We start from the raw sequence: 20,623 nt of genomic DNA, 5'->3' as shown, positions 1-20,623 counted from the left end.
AAAGGCCTTTTATTGTGGCCAGCCAAAGGCACACCTGTGCAGTAACCATGCTGTCTGATCCGCATCTTGATATGCCACACCTGTGAGGTGGATGGATTATCTCAGTAAAAGAGAAGTGCTCACTAACACAGATTGAGAGATTTGTGGAAAAAAAAATTATATATATATAAAAAATGTGGGAATCTGAACACTGAAATGGTACTTGTTAGCCCTTTGTTGACAATAAGAAATATACAGAATATTACACGACTTATATTTTAATTTTAACAGATCCAACTAAACTAAAATATATATCTCTCTTCATGACCCCTGATTATGTTCAATAAGTGGGTGGATTCATCTGTGAGAACACTTGAACACCTGACATGTGACACATTTTTTGGGCTTCAAGAATAGAAAGTTTGTCTCTACATATTTCATTAATTAATCCGACAGTTTTTTTTAACTGACATGTAATAAACATTACAGAATCAAATTTTTACTGCTGTTTAAATGGCCTGCGAGTTTTTACAAGTTACTATCTTGAAAACCTGATCACCAGTGAAGGAGCAGTGAGTTTCCTTCTTTACCCAGATTTCCTCATGTATAAAGCGTCTGTTCCAAGCGGAGCTGTTTTGGTTCCAGCAGACGTGTTTCTAATCTAATCGTACACACGGTGACGAAACAGTTTGTCAGAGGCCCAGAGAAAAGCTTCTCTAACAGAAAAACGACTTAATTAAACACCAGAGCTGAATGGACGAAGAAGAGTGCCAATGCTGTATCCCACAGCAAAGACAATGAGAAGGGAAGTGTGTGTATGTAAGTAAAGGCCCCTTACTTATATTATGAACTTTTTACAGATTGATTTACTCTTTTGCTCGGGTTTAAGATGGGACTGCTGTTCTTAATTATGTCAGAATAACAGGGCTCAGGTTAAAAGATTATTTTTGGAGTGAATTTGAGAGCTAATGCTGCATTCAAGTCATGCAGGATTTCTAAGCTGCCAACTGGGGAAAACAGGCAACTGAAGAAATCCACAGATAGTGGCAGTCCAAGCTCAAATTTTAAAGCCTATTTTAACAGTTAAATAAATAATTTGGGAATAATGTCAATGGATGATTTTACTCCAAATGACAACTGGTGTTAAAGGTTTTACATTTTAAAGTCTTGCTTTTGTAAAGCCTGAATTGATTTTCTTACTTCTTGCTTTATAAATGGTTTCTATCCTTCTGACTTTACACTTTTATAAAAGTATTTCATTCATTGAGATAAACACTTTGTGGCGAAAAACAAAAAAACGAGATTGCGACATTTCCATTCATGCTTTTTGGGGGTTTTATGTGCATTTTGAATTTGTGCATGTTGTTTGGAAATGCACTAAAATGTTTTGTTCCATTTTCAGCCTCTCTTTTGTTGAGCAATATTTCCTCCCAGAGATGCACAAGCTCTTGAAACAGGCTTTGAGATTTGTTCACTGCTGTTTTTATAAATGCACTACTGTTTCCAATTGTGACCATGTTGAATGGAGGCTTTCCTCTTCAAATGTGGCCTCACTGAACATATTAAGTTTTAGAGGAAATAGCAAATCAGTTTAATTGTGATGCATTTCCTGCAGTTGGTCTGAATCTGTTTGGAGAAAAGTTTTGAAGTTGTAAATCTAACCACTAACTCAAAATCTACATCAAAAATCTTTGTATCTGCATCATGTCCACTGTCTTTCTGTTATTGTGTTTGAACCACATGTTCCACTTCACTACAGACAGACTGCAGCTCCACACTGTTTTTTTTTTTATACTTTCTGTGACTATAAATCCCTGCAAGAATGACGACACTGCAGATTCACCGTCTTTGGTTCTTTGGGTTCAGTGTGTTCTGTTCACAGCCCAGCAGGACGCAGTCAGCCTCAGCTGAGCATCACTGCTCTCTCCTTCCCAGCATGCCTTGCTCTCTGTGTGTGGCCTTCACTGTGAACATGTAGACTTTCACAGATCAGCAGTGGAACAGAGAGGTCCAGAGAGCTTCCACCTGCCTGTCAAAGTCCTGATACTTTAACTCTTACCTGACATGTAGACTTCACTGTCACTGAGACCACCCTGTTAATTCTACACTGTCTTAATTTACTTATTTTTGCAGGATGAACAAAAAAAACATATGATGTGGCCATATGTAATAATGATCTTGTTGATTTGGTCATGAAATCAATCAAAATCACAGCATCAGCGTGACTGTATTGCCCGTCTTTTGGTTTTCTGTTCATATTTTTGGTTTGTGCGTCTCAGATTTTCTGAGCTTGGTCATTACAGTGACTGGACTAACTTTATATGGTGTGTCTCTGCAGCTCTCCCATTGGTCCAATAAACTTGACAGCGATATCCTGTTAGGAACTTTGGGAAGTGACCGCAGAACTGAGATGCTACTAGCCTTTGTGCAGAAGCACTGTCAGGTTGTTGCTACATCCACGCAAAGCCTGATAAATATGGCAATGTTGTTTAACACTGCATGTTTTTCAGATTGTTTTGGTAAATCAATCAGAAGCAAGGACACAAGAATATGCAGTGCTTGAGGTGGAAAAAAATAGGTGCCAGTAATCCCCCCGCCACCCCCACCCCCACCCCACTATCCTCAACCACAAGATGCAACGATTAACATGCGTTAGCCACTTAATTTCCTGCATTCTGAACACATTTTCTGCACCAATTTATGGAGGAAATGTCTTTATTTATATAAAAGATAAACAAAATTAATGGGAATGGAATGGAATATAATGCTGTACTCAGCTTTTGAACAATGTACGTTTGTTTCTTCTATATTTCAGTCGCATTGCATGTTTTCTTATCGTGCATTGTTTCATTTGTTATTCAACATTTCTTGTTGCTGTTCTTCAGAACATTTTTAGCAAAAGCTTTCAAAAAAGTGATGGAGACATTCCGATTCTGACCTGCCCCAGCGTCCCCACTGTAAATGACACCTATCTGTCAATATTTTTAAATGTCCCGCCCCATCCAGGCTGCGATTGGTCGGTTTACAACAAGCACACGGCTGCTTGAAAGGCACTGAGCTTCTCTTCTCCCTCGTCTCTCTCCGCCGACAGAGTTTAGCAGGCAGGCGAGAACGGGAACAGGTGAGCGTCACGTAGCGCCCAAAGAACCTGATATGGAGAGGGGGTTGAGGAGAGTACCTGCAGCTTGGGAGAAGTCCCGGTACGCAAGAAAATGTCCTGGTACTCCAAAAGAGTAAAATGTCGAGGTGCCAGTACTGCGTACTTGTGCGTTCCGGCCCACTTCAAGCACTGAGAATATGTGAATTATAGTTATGCTAGTTTGTTGAAGATAAAATCCTAGCAGCAGGATTTTGAAGAAGCAGTGATGAGGAAAAAAAGTTTAACTATACCCTATATCTAAAATCTAATATATCAAAATATAAAATTTTATATAATAGAAATTTTAATGCAAAGTTTCATGCAAATAGTGAGCCCTCTGTCCAGGCAACCCTTCACCCGTCCTCTGTCCTTTAGCGGGACGTCCCACCTCCACCTCAGCGCTCCAGATGATGTCAGTGCTACATCATCTGCAGGTCGCAGCAGGTGTCGCTCTGCAGAAGCCGCAGGTCTGCAGCCAAACACTAATTGCTTTTTCACCTGCATGAATCCACCATCCTGCTTCAATGAAACCAGGCGAGCATTCTCAGCAAAATCATCAGCTCATTAACAGGCAGACATTTTGTGACGGTGCCTTAGGGATGCATGACTATTTTGAGGGATGACCTAATTGAAATTAGCAGCGGGTGGCGGGACACAGAGGAAATTATGGATTTTACACTTTGTCCTTCTGTAACCTTGACACACTTCTGCTTCTGCTCTCTCTTAATCCATTTCTAGTTGTCTGTCTTTATGAGATTATTGGTTTAATAGTTTGTTGGCAGAGTCATCGAACATAAAATACAGATTAAGACGTCTAAAGTAAAATCTCTAACATGGTTATGATAATTTGTTCAAATTAGATTTTTGTTTGAATTTATTCATAATGTATGAATTTTCTCTTTGTTCAATGACACTTTCCTCATTAACTAATAAAAATTAAATTATTAGAAAAACATATTGTGTACTGTACTTTGTCCCTAAAAATATCTCCTCTAAATCAGCTCCTGGCGGTCCAGATGCAGCAGTGTGATGGAAGCTGGTTAGTGCCGACCTCCTGCTGTTCACCTCCACCACCAGCTGTCTCCCATCCCACCTCCAACATCCCCAAAACCCACCCTGGGCTACTGTCCCAGTCAACCAGCCAGTAAAAAAGAGGAGACATGGAAACACCCGTCTGCTGCATGTACAGAGGGAATTCCCGTGGGTGTACAGTTGAAGAGAAATCATTTTTAAAATCTTAGGCCTAACACACCAGCTGACAACATGCATGAATATTCTGCGTCTGCTTGAGAGGAAATAGTCGAATAGTCTATTAATCCAGGAACCACCATGGGAAGACAAACAAAACACACTAAGCACCAATTTTTTGGATTTCATTTAGTGCTGAAACCATTAGCTGATTGATTAGTCGACAGACAGACAATTAATTGATTAATCCTTTCAGTCATTTCTTCAAGCAAAAAAACTAATCATTCTCCAGCTTCTCCAGTCTTCTGTAAACTGAATATCTTTAAGTGTTGCACAAAACAAGACAAGACATTTGAAGACATGTTGCCATCAAATTTTCTGCCATGATATTCGTGGTCCCTAGAGCAGGCCCTGCTAATTAAAATGACTTCCTAACCTTTCCTTTAAAATAGCAACCAGCAGATTTAGCACTAATATAACACTGTCTGACTCACAATGAACCAAAAACAATTACAACTGATGCAGCAGAATCATAGATGTTATCTTTATTTATTCCAGACATTCTCCTTCCTGGTAAAAGCCTGGCACCTACATTACCGTCAATGCAACTTAACCTCTGACAGTTATGTTACTAGTAGTAGTCTGGATGCCTCTAGCCTGCAGCAGAGATGAGGAGCAGGCTACAGAGGTCTGGTAAGCTCACTTCTTTCTAACTCCTCACCCCGAGACTTGAAGTCTTCTGCCCTAAACGACACCGAGTGACCTCACAAAGCTCCCTCTGGAGACACTTTTATCACTTATGCAGGAGTTATACAGACTTTGATGTGTAAAATCAGTGGCATTCCCCTTTAATTCTGCCATCAGGACAAAATCAAAATCTAGAAAGCTGATATTTATGACATTTCCCAATCTCATTCCTGCTCCTCAGAGGATGAACCCTTTAGAGTTCAATGACCCCACACTCAGCATAAACTTTGTAATGTTAACCCCCTACTTGCAGAAAGACTGTAAGAACAACTAGGAGATGTTGTTTGATCTGAGACCTTTGTATTTTGGGGGTGAAATAAACAGTGCAAGCTTGTGGGGAACGACTACCGCACCATTACATTTTTGGACTGGATTTTTTTTTGTTGTTGCCCAATTATCTGAACAGGAGGATAACAATAACATTTATCTATACATCTGTGGGTCAAACAGCCCATCTGGCATTTATCAGCTTTGGTTTCATCCCAAATCAATTTCAGCTGCATTCACTGACAATGTGAAAACTTTATACAGTGAGGAAAATAAGTATTTGAACACCCTGCTATTTTGCAAGTTCTCCCACTTAGAAATCATGGAGGGGTCTGAAATTGTCATCGTAGGTGCATGTCCACTGTGAGAGATATAATCTAAAAAAGAAAAATCCAGAAATCACAATGTATGATTTTTTAACTATTTATTTGTATGATACAGCTGCAAATAAGTATTTGAACACCTGAGAAAATCAATGTTAATATTTGGTACAGTAGCCTTTGTTTGCGATTACAGAGGTCAAACGTTTCCTGTAGTTTTTCACCAGGTTTGCACTGCAGGAGGGATTTTGGCCCACTCCTCCACACAGATCTTCTCTAGATCAGTCAGGTTTCTGGGCTGTCGCTGAGAAACACAGTTTGAGCTCCCTCCAAAGATTCTCTATTGGGTTTAGGTCTGGAGACTGGCTAGGCCACGCCAGAACCTTGATATGCTTCTTAGAGAGCCGCTCCTTGGTTATCCTGGCTGTGTGCTTCAGGTCATTGTCATGTTGGAAGACCCGGCCTCGACCCATCTTCAATGCTCTAACTGAGGGAAGGAGGTCGTTCCCCAAAGTCTTGCAATACATGGCCCCGGTCATCCTCTCCTTGATACAGTGCAGTCGCCCTGTCCCATGTGCAGAAAAACACCCCCAAAGCATGATGCTACCACCCCCATGCTTCACAGTAGGGATGGTGTTCTTGGGATGGTACTCATCATTCTTCTTTCCTCCAAACACGGTTAGTGGAATTATGACCAAAAAGTTCTATTTTGGTCTCATCTGACCACATGACTTTCTCCCATGACTCCTCTGGATCATCCAAATGGTCATTGGCAAACTGAAGACGGGCCTTGACATGTGCTGGTTTAAGCAGGGGAACCTTCCGTGCCATGCGTGATTTCAAACCATGACGTCTTAGTGTATTACCAACAGTAACCTTGGAAACGGTGGTCCCAGCTCTTTTCAGGTCATTGACCAGCTCCTCCCGTGTAGTTCTGGGCTGATTTCTCACCTTTCTTAGGATCATTGAGACCCCACAAGGTGAGATCTTGCATGGAGCCCCAGTCCGAGGGAGATTGACAGTCATGTTTAGCTTCTTCCATTTTCTAATGATTGCTCCAACAGTGGACCTTTTTTCACCAAGCTGCTTGGCAATTTCCCCGTAGCCCTTTCCAGCCTTGTGGAGGTGGACAATTTTGTCTCTAGTGTCTTTGGACAGCTCTTTGGTCTTGGCCATGTTAGTAGTTGGATTCTTACTGATTGTATGGGGTGGACAGGTGTCTTTATGCAGCTAACGACCTCAAACAGGTGCATCTAATTTAGGATAATAAATGGAGTGGAGGTGGACATTTTGAAGGCAGACTAACAGGTCTTTGAGAGTCAGAATTCTAGCTGATAGACAGGTGTTCAAATAATTATTTTCAGCTGTATCATACAAATAAATAGTTAAAAAAATCATACATTGTGATTTCTGGATTTATTTTTTAGATTATGTCTCTCACAGTGGACATGCACCTACGATGACAATTTCAGACCCCTCCATGATTTCTAAGTGGGAGAACTTGCAAAATAGCAGGGTGTTCAAATACTTATTTTCCTCACTGTATCTGCTTCCAGTTATATATAATTGCTGTAATTGTCTGGTACGTCGCGAACAGGATTAACCTTTCACAGCTTTCACACACACGCCTCTCCCTGCAGACAAGCCTCATGGGTGAAGTGCAGCGATTTCCTCCCAAATCTTTGTACAACAGCTCAGGTGTGTCAACACAACCTGACGCCTCACTTTGAGGAGCAGACCTACAGAATGTATAGTGAGTGCCTCTGGGGGGGGAAACGTCTGCTCAGTTTGCAAGTCTGAAACAGCAGGTCCAACAGACAGTTTAACCTCTGCGCAGTCTTCAGACAGTATTTACATCAGAAACATGCAAAAGACTTTAGGTCAACATGAAGCCCTCGGAAACTGCTCCAAAATTAAAATGTGTTCAGATTTAAGGCTATCTTGCTTTCATCAGAGTTTCTTTTTCCAGGTATCTTTACAATTAGTCAGGTTATTATACCTTTTCAGTATCATTGCAAATACTACTTTTTATTTTAGCTTATCTTAGTTTATTAAAGTTATCTAACTTTTAATGTTAAACTATTAGGCAGGGGTTTTAGCATTTACTCCTTATACACTATATTTATTATTCTATTGCTTGTTCTTATGTTACTGTAATTTTGAGCAATCGTTGCCACAAGAATTCCCTTTGAGATTAATAAAGTTCTATCTAATAGTAGGCAGCTGCAGCAGGGATTTTTTAGCCGGGGCTTTCCTCTGAGGACTCATACTACACCCTTCAACATGATGATTTATTTTATGATATCAGGCAACCAACAGCTCATCTACCGAGCGACATTTTGGACTAAATACTCGCTGTAAACCAACCTTCCAGTGGGATCCCACAACACAGAACTAAAATGCATCATACATCATTAATGCTGTTCAACAGTGCATTTATAATTTTGACCTGAGCATGAAAAGGACCCTATTGAAATTACTCTCTCTTTTTCCTCCCAAATGAATCACATTCGATCACCCCACCCTACCCCTACCAAATATTAATGAAGCAGCCCCCACACTACGTTTGACCGAGATGTACGTGAATATTTTGTGCCACTTGTATCATCCTAAGACTCACAAAAACACCTCTTGGAGGCACACCCTAAATTTAACAGGAAGTCGGCCATTTTCAATTGAAATTGCAATTTTAGGGCATTTTCCACCGTTCACAGGAATTAATGGAATAGAATATTCTTTTTTGCAATCCAATCGAAAGACATTGGAAATTAAAAGTTTTCGTTGAACATCGTGTCTGTGATGTGGTGTCCATTTTCCACGTTTCACAATGAAACAGGAAGTTATTCTACTTTCAGTGTACATTGTCCAATCCGCCCCAAACTTCACATGATGTATAAGACTCCCAGCCTGAGGACATCTGCCAATTATTTGATTTACATGACTGTGTGGTGCACAATAACGTATAATTAGTGGGTGTTCTCTAGCGCCACATAGGGGACACAGCAGACAAGCTTTGATAAAACCTACAGACAGGGCTGGACTGGGACAAAAAATAGGCCCTGGCATTGTTGGCCGAGGCGGCCCACCAAAAATCGGTCGGACGCCCCTCACAAGTACACCATCGTTTCATTTAGGGGGTCAGATTAGGGTTGGGATGAAACACCGAGACGTGACATTACACAAGATTGATGTCCATGACGACATATATTTTAATAGACCTACTATTTATAAAAAAAGATTGATAGTTGAAATAGTTAATAGTGGTGTCGGGGGGGGTCCTCCCCCAGAAGATTTTGAGCAATAAACACTTAATTTCCTGCATTCTGGAGACATTTTCTGCACCAATTTGTGGTGGAAAAGTCTTTATTTTTATAAAGGTAAGCACAAAATTCAGGTGGCAGCTGACAACTAGTAAGAGATGTGATTGGGCCAGCCCAAAGTCAGTATAGAAAATTACCCAATGGGCCGCTGTCCATGCTTTATGGGTCGATCGGTGGTATGCCAGATTACCAGTCCAGCCCTGCCTACAGACCTCTACCTGCCCACCAAACAGCAGACAGACAGAGGCTAGCTGGTGAACAAAAAGCCAGATATTTCCTTCAGGAGTTGGTGGAGTCCAAACCAGAGCTATAAGGACAGTGAATATGGGGATGAGTTACATTTATTAATTTAGCTGACGCTTTTATCCAAAGCTGATCATGCTGCTTTGTCTCTACAGGATTTGTAAATATGCAACAGTTTGCTGTTCGCCATATCAACTTTACAAGGTGATACTAGGTGAGAGTTTGTTTTAGGCTTGTTTTTACAACCCCAAGTGGCCAAAAAAACTTTTGTCGTCCAGTCTTTGACATCGTTGCAGAAATCCATTATCTCTGGGTCTTTTTACCGCTCGTTTTTCTTCATCTTACTTCTGTGGAGACTCTGGAGTCCTGACATGGTTCTGTACAGCTCGACCCCCTGCTTCTGTTAGCTTGTAAATGCTGGTTATCGAGGAATTTAAGCTCATTCTCCTGCTGCACTCAATGGAGGCTGATCTGGATAAGAGGATCAGACTAATGTCTGAAATGTAAATGTAAATGTTCTGTAAATACTTGAAAAGCCTTGCTGAGGCCCATCGAATCCTTTTGTGCATGCCAACATCTGCCTAAAGCGTCTCCACATTCACCTGCTTAGATCCCTTCAGCCAGCCAGTGAATGGGAAAGAAAAGCAATGAATCAGCCTTTTTACTGAAGAGGACTTTGACCGACCCGCGTCCTCCACGCAGGCCTTTTATTGCTGGCCTTTTTTTCTACATCACTTTTTGGGATTTCTCATTCAGTGGTTTGAGATGAGAGGGCCATCAAACATCCAGGATCGAAGAGAGACCACACACTCTTAGGCAGCTGAGGAGCGGAGAAAACAGGGAGAAAAGTGGTGGACAAATCAAATGGCTCTCCACCAGCTACTCTACGGGGGCTCAACTTGTTCTTCGCTGCAATGGGCCCCGACGTGAGTGGCCCCCGCTTTCAGAGGCGCTGTGGGCCACCCGGATCTGCCCCGTCATCCATTACAGCATCCAGAGCAGTGGTGGGCACCAAGGAGGACCAGGAGGAGGAGTAAAGGGGGTGGGTGACGATGGTGGCAGAGCACCAGGCGGACACCAGCAGAGACAAGATGGTTGGCTAACAACAACAACAATAAAAAATAAAAAAAACACCCTCTACACCCCTCATCCCTCACCCACCCAGAAACGAGAGGGGAGACAAATGAGGAGGAGGAGGATTAAAAAAACGTTAATGGGGGAGGAAGAGGAGGAGGGGGACAGACAGTAGAAGGATGACGGCATGAGGCTCTAAAAGGGGAGAAATGTGGGACAACAGGGTGACGGAAGATGTGCAGCAGCACAGAGAATTTGTCAAAGGAGGAGAGAAAATGAGAGATTAAGAGCTGAGCAAAGAAAAAGGACAAAGGAGGACACAAAAAATGTTAAAGAAGACTGAAAAAGAAAAAGAAAAGCAACCTGGCCCCAGAGGAAATGCACTGCAAAAAAATCTTAATTCCCTGACCTCAAACTGAAGTCCATCCATCTTTATAATCTCAAACATCGTTCAAATCCATGAAGTTTATTTTAAATTCTAAAGTTGTAAAGATACCAAAAATGTCAGGCTGAATTTATAAACTGATCCCCAACACGTGCAGAATATTTCCATTTGATTGAATATTGACGGCTTTAAAAATATGTAGTCTAAAGATTTAACAGATTTCTTTTACGAAATATTTATAAAGTCAAGGGTGAATGTAGAGTTGCAGCTTAAAACAAACATCTACCATGTAACATTATTTCACCTGTTTCTGACATTAACATGCTGCAAAATAATTCTAGAATAAAGCAATGTTTTGTTTTTTTTATCCAGAGCAGGAAAAAATAGAAATAAAAACGAGACTTGGGAGATCAATATAGCCTATGGTTTGGTACTCTAACTCAGGAATTGAGTTCCAAACAATACCCAGTCCTAGGTCCTCTTAAAGGATCCATTTTAATTAGTTAAAAATGGTTAGAACTAGAAAACCTTGAGCCTTGCTGTTGAGTTATTCCCTTTAACAACACATGCTGTTAATATTCACACGCAGCCGGACTGAGTCTCACAAACTGAATCTGAGACCAAACAACTTGTTAGGCGGGGTGTTTTTTTCCACAGCTTGTGAGGGGAATGGAGGCCTGAGAACAGCGATGGGATACACAAAGTGATCGGGAGGTGGTGGGGGGGGGGGTTTAACGAGGCTGGGGGCATTAACGAAGACTAATGAAGGCAGGAGTGCTGCTTAACCTGCACTCCATCGCTCTGTGAGGCCTCCAACCTCGAGGTGTTGGAGGAAGAATGTGAGTGTGTGTGTACCCTCCCATCCTAACATACTGCGCTCCCACACTTCTGCTCCAGCTTCACAGTGTGACAGCGTCCTCTCCTTCTCACCGCCGCCGCCACTGGGACAAATCGCAGTGCCATCATGCGTCACGCTTAAATGCTCCCCTTACTGAAACTCACCCTCTCCTTTTCTCTGTTGCTCTGCACTCCCTCCCCAGCCCCCTCAATCTACCCCCTTACACCTCCCTTCTTTCTGTAGTTGCTCCCTTTCCTACTGTTACAAAACAAATCTCCCCTCTGACAGCATAATTCACCGGGCCAGGCCAGAGGAGGTGGCGCAGGACGGACAGGCCTCCTCAGCTGACCTCCGCCGAGGACCTGGCTGGTTGTTTCCCCACGTAACCCCGGCCTCCATTCATACTGAGGGCCAGCGGAAAGAAAAAGAGGGGCGACTCGGGAGGATTCAAACCAGTGGCCCCTGTGTATGCCTGAGTGAATGCCGTTGAGCCTAATTCCCACTAATCTGGTCATCAAATACCCGCTGCCACGACTGGAAATCTGCTTCTTTTTTTTTCTCTCCAGACTACCAGTGGGGCAGCAGGGGGACGTCTACCCAGCCGAAGCTGCTTTGGACTGAGAAGGAGGGGAAAAAAGAAAGGAAAGAAAAGGGGACACAGAGAGAGAGAGAGAGAGAGAGATAGTGAGGAAATAAAGACATGAATGTAGAGGAGAGGAAAAACTAAAAGAGAAGAGATCATGTGAGGTGACTACAGTCTTTCATGAGTTTTTTTTTTTTATACAGTATGTAATTCTCAAACTTAAGTTTAACAGGATCAGTGTTACCACAAATATCAAAGCAAAAAATATTTTGTTTCTGGATTAATGCAAGGACTTTACTCCAGTGACATGTTTGCTTGTCTTGCTCCAGGTATTGTGAAACATTTTCTTTACTGCTGACCACAGCCAGCATCACTGTCGGGTATCATCAGAGGTCTGCTTTGTTGCACCTGTAACCACACCCAACAGAGATGTCGTAGTGCACTGACGAAGCTTGAGTTTTATATTTTCAAAACTTATAAGATGGCTTTGAACTTATTATTATTCAACCCACGTTTGGTTAACTCCCATTTTTAAAAGGCAGCAGGGGAACTGGTTATGGTTATGGTTAGTTTTCACTCTCTATGTTACCACTGGAGCTGAATGGGGAAACAAAAACAGTGAAATTCGCAGTAAAAACATAGTAACCTTGTAAGATTCTCATTTAATTTGTCTAACTGAGACTGCTTAAGTCTTATATTGGCTTTGGTTTGACTTTAGACGTCATTTTTACACAGAACAAGGACTGTGGATGTTGTCCATCATCACATACAGTGGAATCTCATTAAGGAGAAATGTCTTTGTGACAAGGAGAAACAATTACAGCGACCAATAGCTACTTTTGACACAGACTTGAGAGAATTTAAATCTATCTTTTTATAAAAAGACAAACACCATCAGTCACGTTTAGCTCTGCTCTGGGTGTGGCATGTTTGGTGTCTGTGGTGGTGGGCATCACATCCACAGCCGCCCCTTGCACGACTTTGACTGACAGACTGCCTGACTGTGACGGCCATCTGTCAGCAGACTCCCTGTTAGACAACAAGAGGGCCGGAGAGTCCATGAGCCCGGGCGGAGCGCAGGGCACGGCTGGCACTGCCCATTCACAAAAAATCTTTTGGGGAGGACAGATGGTGCTGAGTTTTCTCCTCATGCGTCTTTTCCGCAGGAGCAGGCTTCTCCTTTGTGCCCCTACATTTCATCAAAGCTTCATTTTTTAAAAAAAACAGCCCACATGAAAAGGGAGGAGGCGTGAGGGAGCCCGGAGGCTTTCTGCAGGTACAGAACCATCCAGCACAGACCCAGGCTCACTGGCCCGGGCACAAAAGGTTTCACATCTCTTCATGCTAAAACTGGCTCCGACCAGCTTCTCCCCCTAATCTAAGCAGATCAGTGTCCTCTCTGGCACAGTACCGTACGGCTGGGGGGGACAAACCAGAGGATAAGGAGCTGGAAAACCCTTCCAGTCCTCAGGCTTATGGTGACAAATCCTGATTCATCTCCACTGACTTGTTAAACCTCTTCAACCCTACAGAACACACCGGTGGGTCCATTATTACAAACACTTGCCGTGTGACCGGAAATTGGGTGAATTGAATTGAATATTTCCCTCATTGCAGAATAATGTAGCTTTAACAAAGAGCTGACACGGGACACAGCGTACCTGTGTTATTGTTATACAGTGTAGAGAAAACAAAACAATGATGTTACTAAATCAAATCCATCTGCAAATCACCGACAGACCAGCCACTAAATTATGGTGAGATTGTTTCTCTGCTATTTCCAACCTCTAGAATGAACTCTGAACATCAACCTTTAAGGCAGCATGCACAGGTAGCCTGTAAGGTGCTTAGAAAAAATGTAAAATTTCAATATCTACAATCCATCACAACTGGACAAACTCCATTGGCTAATGAGTACCATGTGGCATGACTAAAAGCTCCAGAAAAACTTTTAAACGGACCACGTAATGAGACTCATTCAGGTAAGATGTTCCGAAAGCACCAAGAACTATTGTCGCCCAAAAGTCATAGTCATCATTAGTCTAAACTTTTTATAATTTTATTTGTTCTAGTCATTGTAATGGACAACTCCACAAACATGTCAGCCCTCTGTTACACATTCAGGTGACAACATCCACTGACGCCAATAATTGATAAAGTAAATTAGGAGCCAATTTGTTTACAAGTAGCTCATTGGCTCATTAGTTCACCGCTTCCTCAGTTAAACCTGCCATTTTCTGGCCACTTGGAAGCAGCTTGTTCATAAGTAGCGAACACAACGTTGTAATTTCATCACCATTTTAAGTTGATGTGTCGAACTTGGTAAAAAACTGTTGTTTTTCTTCACACGTCCAGCAGTTACAGGGCAACATGATCATTTATTTGCCGTTGTGTTTGTGTCACCGGATGAACAGAGGTCCAACATTCACTCTCTTTTAGCTCTGTGTTTGGTCTCCACCAGCTGGGAAATATGTGGGTCTTTAGCTGCTAAATGCTCCACTATGTTCACCAGCTTGTCTCAAACTGTCTGCTGTTTGCTGCTTACAGATTCTTCTCTGAAAACGACGCTATGAGAGCGCTGAGAGTGAACCAGAACAGTAACCAGCTGCAGCTGGACAGATAAAAAATGAGCTGAAACTCACTATACAGCTTTGTAAAGCAGAGTGGAGCTAGAGATTCAGCTGATAATTCTCACTATGAGTCACTTATTTCACACCGTCACATTATTTTAATATTGTCATGTGATTTTGTTATTAAAAACATTAAATTGTAGCTGCTTTCAAGGCCTGTTGTCCTGTATCAGGGTTTCATATCTGCTCTTAGGTCCGGTAACTGAGAAGTGTGTTAGCGTAACAAGAGAAGACTGAAGGCAAATAAGCTGCAGAGGCCTTTAAAAATGTATCTTAACAGGTATTTACAGACTTGCAGACTCGACTAAAGGGAAATCTGCAGCAGTATCAGCCATCTCAGTTCAATTTGAACTGGTAGAAACCCCACAGGACCATTTTGTGCTTTATTTGGCTTTTGGGAAACATGTTTCAGAAACGTTCTGTCACTGTTCTGAAAATACCTTTAAGATTTCGGCAACTTTTCATTTCAGGACACCTTGTGGCTTTTCCTGCCAATCTAGTATACGTTTATCCATTGAGCTGGTTATTGAACCTAAATCCAAATGATTTTTGATATTCACTGAGCATCTGAGTGAGTGACATTAAATGCTGCCTTATATTCAGACTTTAAATAAATTATTCTTGGATCAAACAATTTGTGTTGTAAAAAATAATTTAAATCAGACTTGAGAGGATAGAAGTCAGGATCACTTCTGACACGTCAGACCTTAAAACTCCTGGCTGGGTGCTGATCTTTTGTCACTATGTTTTTTTTTTTTAAACCTGCATCCCTTCATTTTTGCAAACAGACAGCTTGAACCACTGTCCAAACATACGCCACTTAAACCTGAAACAAGCTGATTTACCTTTACCTCAAAACAGACAAGTCTCCAAAAACACTGAAATTGACAATGCCAACGCTTTCAGCATCACCACAGGCCTCTTCCTGATCAGACACTTGCGTTTACAGTCACATTAGCTTTACTTCCTATTTAGTGTTCCTGCAGAGAAGAGTTGTGTTGGACTCTTAAAGTTCTGTAAAATGCTTCAGGATGAGAAACAAAACACATATATTAGCTTGTAGTTGACAGTGATAATATCTGTTTCTGAGAAGCATTATAAGATTACTGTTGTTGTTGCTGCCAGATATGGAGCCTCTGACAACCTTAATAAGCCAGTCAGCCTACCGTATCCAAACTTCTCTTTTCATGCTTGACAGCTTCGGTTTGGAGCTGATATGTGACGCCCTGCGCCTCTCAAACGTTTTAATCTGCGATCCCACAACCCCCTGAGAGGAGCAGTGACGCTCATAATCAGAAAACACGAGTATTTTTAAAAAAGAAATAACGATTTGCGTTTTGGACTCCTCTCCTTCCAAAGACGCACAACGCGTTACGCACTGCAGGTTCAATACTGGAAATAAGAGAAAAATATTTCTAATTCTAACACAAATACAAGTACGCAGACCACATGGAGACGTCTTTGGTTTGTTTCGGACAGAGCTCGCTTCCCAGCTCACCTGAAGCTGCTGTGCACTCATCGTCAAGTCCAAAACCACACGGTCTTGATAAGATCTGAACATATGAGAAGATTTAAGAGTTTCTATGTCATGCGAGGACAAACATGATAGATAGCATGTCTTACCTTGTTGGCAGATGAGGATGAAGTGTGCAGCCAGTAGCAGCCAGCAGCCTGTAGTCTCCATGTTTGGGGGGAAAAAGCTCGCAGATAAATAAACAAATCAAGCAGTGATTTTAGGGGAGCAGGTCCCGGTCGGCCCGCAGCCCTCACAGCTCCATGCTGCTCAGCTCCGCTCCTGCCTGCCTGCCTGCTCTTCGGTCTGTTGTGGTTTTGCTGCCGTGTGGCCGATGTATACTACAAATCCCCCGGGTCCCGGTGCGCCGCTCCGCTCTGTCCGCTCTCCTCCAAACCGACTGTCTGACTGAAGAGGAGCCGTCAGACTCAAGTTGTGCGCCACCCACAGCCCGCAGCCACACCGGCCTCACCTCCTCCACACATCAACCTCAACTGGTACTGTGATAAGCTGACATCATATGTAATAATTTAGTACATGTTGATTTATTTGTTTTTTAAATCAAAATCTACATAAAAGAGTTCTATAGGAATTACAAGAATATCGTCATTGTTTAAATTATCAAAAAGTTAAAGGGGAAAGAAGGAGAAAAAAAGAGGGAGAGAAGGATAACAAATAAATTACAGATGAAAATAGAATGGAGGAACGGAAGAAGTAGAGAAAATTATGGAGAATACGGATAAGGGAGGAAGATAAAAAAGGAAAGATGGGGATGATGATTAGAGTCCAAATACCCCCAGCAGAACCCCACCACCCACATCATTTATTCCCAAAAAGCTCACTGTTAACTCTTTCAGACACCAGTCCAGTTGAACTGAAATCACACTCATCAATTAGCCTCTTCATAATAGTCACTATCATTAAATGAATTTATCTGAACCTGTAAATTATATTTCAGTTGTGTGACAGTCCACCTTGCAGCATCATCAGAGTTTTTATTTAAAATCAGAGGACATTAGCTGCTGTGACCCCTCCACCAGAGTTTCCTCAGAGTGAGACTGCAGACAGCGGGGAGTCATTAACGCAGCCTAGAGTAATTGAGTGAAACTGCTGAAAGGAGTGTCTTTTTTGTTTTTAAGTGTGTGTGGTGGAGTTCACGGTGCTGCTGACCCCCTGACCTCTGAGAAACACTTCCACCTCGCACTGAAACAGAGACCAAAACATCAGCAGTGACCCTGAAATCACCATTCACTCTGGGAATGTGGAACAAGTGTCTGTGTGTGTGTGTGTGTGTGTGTGTGTGTGTGTGTGTGTGTGTGTGTGTGTGTGTGTGTGTGTGAGAGTGTGTATTATGCACTTGTGGGGACATATATCTGTTTACACATTCACATTGTGGGGACTCACCTTCCTTGGGACACAACACAAGTCCTCAGAACATAAATCTTTAAATTTTAGACCTGGTTGGGGTAAGGTTAGCTTTAGGGTAAGACTATATAAGTGAATGTTGGTTGGGATCACCTGCGCTACTGAGTTTCTGAACTTGCAGAACTTCAAGGCGTCCTAAAAAGGAGCAGGAGCAGTTTGAGAAATCCTCTTGTTTGCCAGGAGGTGCTTAGCCTAGTTTAGCACAAAGACAAAGACTCTAAGCAGGGAAAAACTCAAGGGCGTCACTCTGTGTTGAAAAGTGGTGGGGACATAAGGGCTCAGATTAGGTGCGTGATGATACACCAGGGTCACAAGATGTGACAATGCACGAGAACATCATGAGAAGATTTGTAGCACTATTTTGAAAAACTATTGATTCTGAAATACATTATATGCAGATTTTGAGCATTTTGAGCATATCCAAACTGACAAGCAAAAAATATTCATCTCCCTTATTATCATACAACTCAACAATATTCCATAAAATACAGAGGACCATTGCTTTGGAATACCATTCCCCTCTCTATCAAGTAATTTTTTTATTTGTCTTGTGCTACTAAATAAATTAAATTAAATTTGTAATTTCCTGCATTCTGGAAACATTTTCTGTCCTAATTTAAAGTGGAAAGGGCTTTTTTTTTTTTTTTTTTTACATGAAGGGAAACTATATTTAGATTTCCCTGCATGTTTTCTTATTGCTTTTTTTTTTAAAGCATTTTCATTTGTTAGTTAATATTTCTTGCTGCAAACTATTTTTCAGAACATTTTTAAGAAATGCTTACAAAAAGTGCTGGGGTCAAAATCAGCCATTTCAAAATGTGGTCCATCTTAGCCCCATCAAAACATAAAAAACAATGCACTTTTCAACCGCTCCAATGCGGTTTTATTTTACACACAGCTTTGGCGCGGCGAAAGCAAAAGCTACAGTTCCCTCTCAGTGTCTTCACTGTCAACGCATCTGAAAATGCACTAACAAACAAGCTTTTTGTGGTTCTACCCTCACAGTACTTAAGACAAAGGTTCCAGAAAGATTGCGTCCTTGATAAGTTATTGAAAAAGTGCACTTTATTTTGAAGCATGACGCTTGACGTCTTTATGTGTATTAATAATATCACAATCACTCGCTAACCTTAACCAAAGTGCTTTCATTGCCATTAGATGTGCAGAGGACTGGTGGACTTTGTACACCCAACATCCACCCTGACCACCTCCTTGTGACCTCTGTTAAAGTAAAATTCGCACTTTGTATAGTGTGGGGAAAAATTTTCCCACTGAACATAATCCTGGAAGCAATTACCTTTCCCTCAAAATATAAGTGGCAAAACAAATCAGCATTATAAAAATCATAATTTGTAGCAGACAAGGTTGCATGATGATTCAATGTACTTTTCAGATTAGGATTCTACGTAAAACACATGTGATAAACACAATCAAACCATTACAGCCTTTTTGGCTTGTGCCCTCTCACAAAAAGTTAGGGTGTCTAGTTAGGGCCCCTTGTTATGTTTTAGGTGTCCATGAGTTAGCAGCTCCACGAAAGAGACACATTTCCCCTCTGAACTTCACACATGGTTTCATTTCAATAAGACACAAAGAGGTAAAAGTTTTTCTTCCTCCCATTAATCATCTCACCACCCCTCAGATTTATCTGGTGACCCTTTCGAGCGGCCTGACATCCAAGTTTGGGAACCACTAAACAACTTATGAAGTAGTTAAAACTACAGTAGCTCTACTTCGACCACATTTACAGCAGTAAAAATACTCTATCATACATGATAGTATATCAGTCATTAGTCTGCAGAACGAGTACTTTTAGTTTTGACACTATGACTCTAAATTTTACTGTCTGATGATACTTGAATAAATTAGGATTTTGAATGCAGGAATTTAACTTTTAATAAAGTATTTTTACATTAGCATACTGGTACTTTTGCTTAAGTGTCTGAATATTTCTTCCACTGATGCCTTTCCCACACAGTAAGCTTCCATTTAAACATAAAAAGTAGTTGTGAGAACGGCTTTTCAAAGTCGAACTGTAACAATAACAGTTGCATGGTGGTGTTAATGTAGTTTGGAGAAGGCATCTTTCTTTCAGGACAATCTTTAGTACACAGATGCACCACAGAAACACAAGTTCACTGATTCTGAGAAATGAGAGCAGATTTTGGAGAGAATTCCCAGAAAGACTGGGTTCTAAATTCCCAGCATTCCCGACATGACAACATTTATCATCAGCTTTGACTACATGTTGACTGTGATGGATCATCTCGTGTTTATTGTCATGGAAATGTATGGAAAATGATGGCTGCCTGGAAGGAAAGAAATCAACCCCAAAACTGACGAGATGAACATTTTATAGCAGGAAAACTTCACCTGCTGCTGGTGATTTTCTTTCCTTCAGTTTGATTTGCAGATTATCAGAGCTTCGTTCTTTTCTCTCTGTGATTTACAGATGATGCAACATCCCGGTGTTCTTTCCTCACAGGCCGAGCCCTCACAAACTTTTAAATAACGTTTCCTTCAGTTCAGTTTTAACCACTGGCTCAGATTTTTTAACCTCACAATAAACGACCACACCACCCCCTCCTTTATCTGAGCGAATATATTTGCATAATTTACTCTGGATTATCTTTAATTTATGCAGAAACTGCTTTCCACTTGTTAGGTTGAATGTTTCCAAGGGGGCTAATAAAATTAGTTGTACCCCCACAGAGCATCCATTCAGGGATATTTGGGGAGCTTTTGGGCCGTTTTTCATGACTTTCCTACAAACTGCACTTAGGCTGAGAATGATTTTTCCCTCTAACACGAGCCTGTGACCTGCAGTGATCTCTATTGGGAAACTAACAGGCCAGATAGTGAGACAGGTTTTATTTATTCTTTCACGTATTTATTATGTGACTCATTCAACAGAGCCCAGCCCACATAATCAAACAGCAGAAAACAGAGCAGAGAATATTTCTGGGTGATAA

At 41.6% G+C, this 20,623-nt stretch overlaps 1 protein-coding gene across 5 annotated transcripts in view; it reads right to left on the bottom strand.

The window, feature by feature from the left end:
• Positions 1-16,686, bottom strand: part of ptprz1a (protein tyrosine phosphatase receptor type Z1a) — a 94,204-nt gene extending 77,518 nt beyond the window's left edge. For 2 of the 5 annotated variants that reach the window (XM_038706011.1, XM_038706012.1), the window contains exon 1: positions 16,337-16,677. In XM_038706011.1, the coding sequence (XP_038561939.1) occupies positions 16,337-16,397 (61 nt within the window). In that variant the 5' untranslated portion in view covers positions 16,398-16,677. Of the gene's footprint in view, positions 1-16,336 lie in introns of all 5 variants that reach the window. The other 3 variants (XM_038706009.1, XM_038706008.1, XM_038706010.1) reach the window with 3 other exon arrangements.
• Positions 16,687-20,623: the final 3,937 nt, after the last annotated feature.

The sequence above is a fragment of the Micropterus salmoides genome, unplaced genomic scaffold, assembly GCF_014851395.1.
Source record: "Micropterus salmoides isolate LMB-PRFRI ecotype aquatic unplaced genomic scaffold, ASM1485139v1 Ms_hic_scaffold_8, whole genome shotgun sequence".
Taxonomy (NCBI): Eukaryota; Metazoa; Chordata; class Actinopteri; order Centrarchiformes; family Centrarchidae; genus Micropterus; species Micropterus salmoides.
Note: the sequence above shows the minus strand (reverse complement) of the source record. Positions and strands in the feature narration are given on the sequence as shown.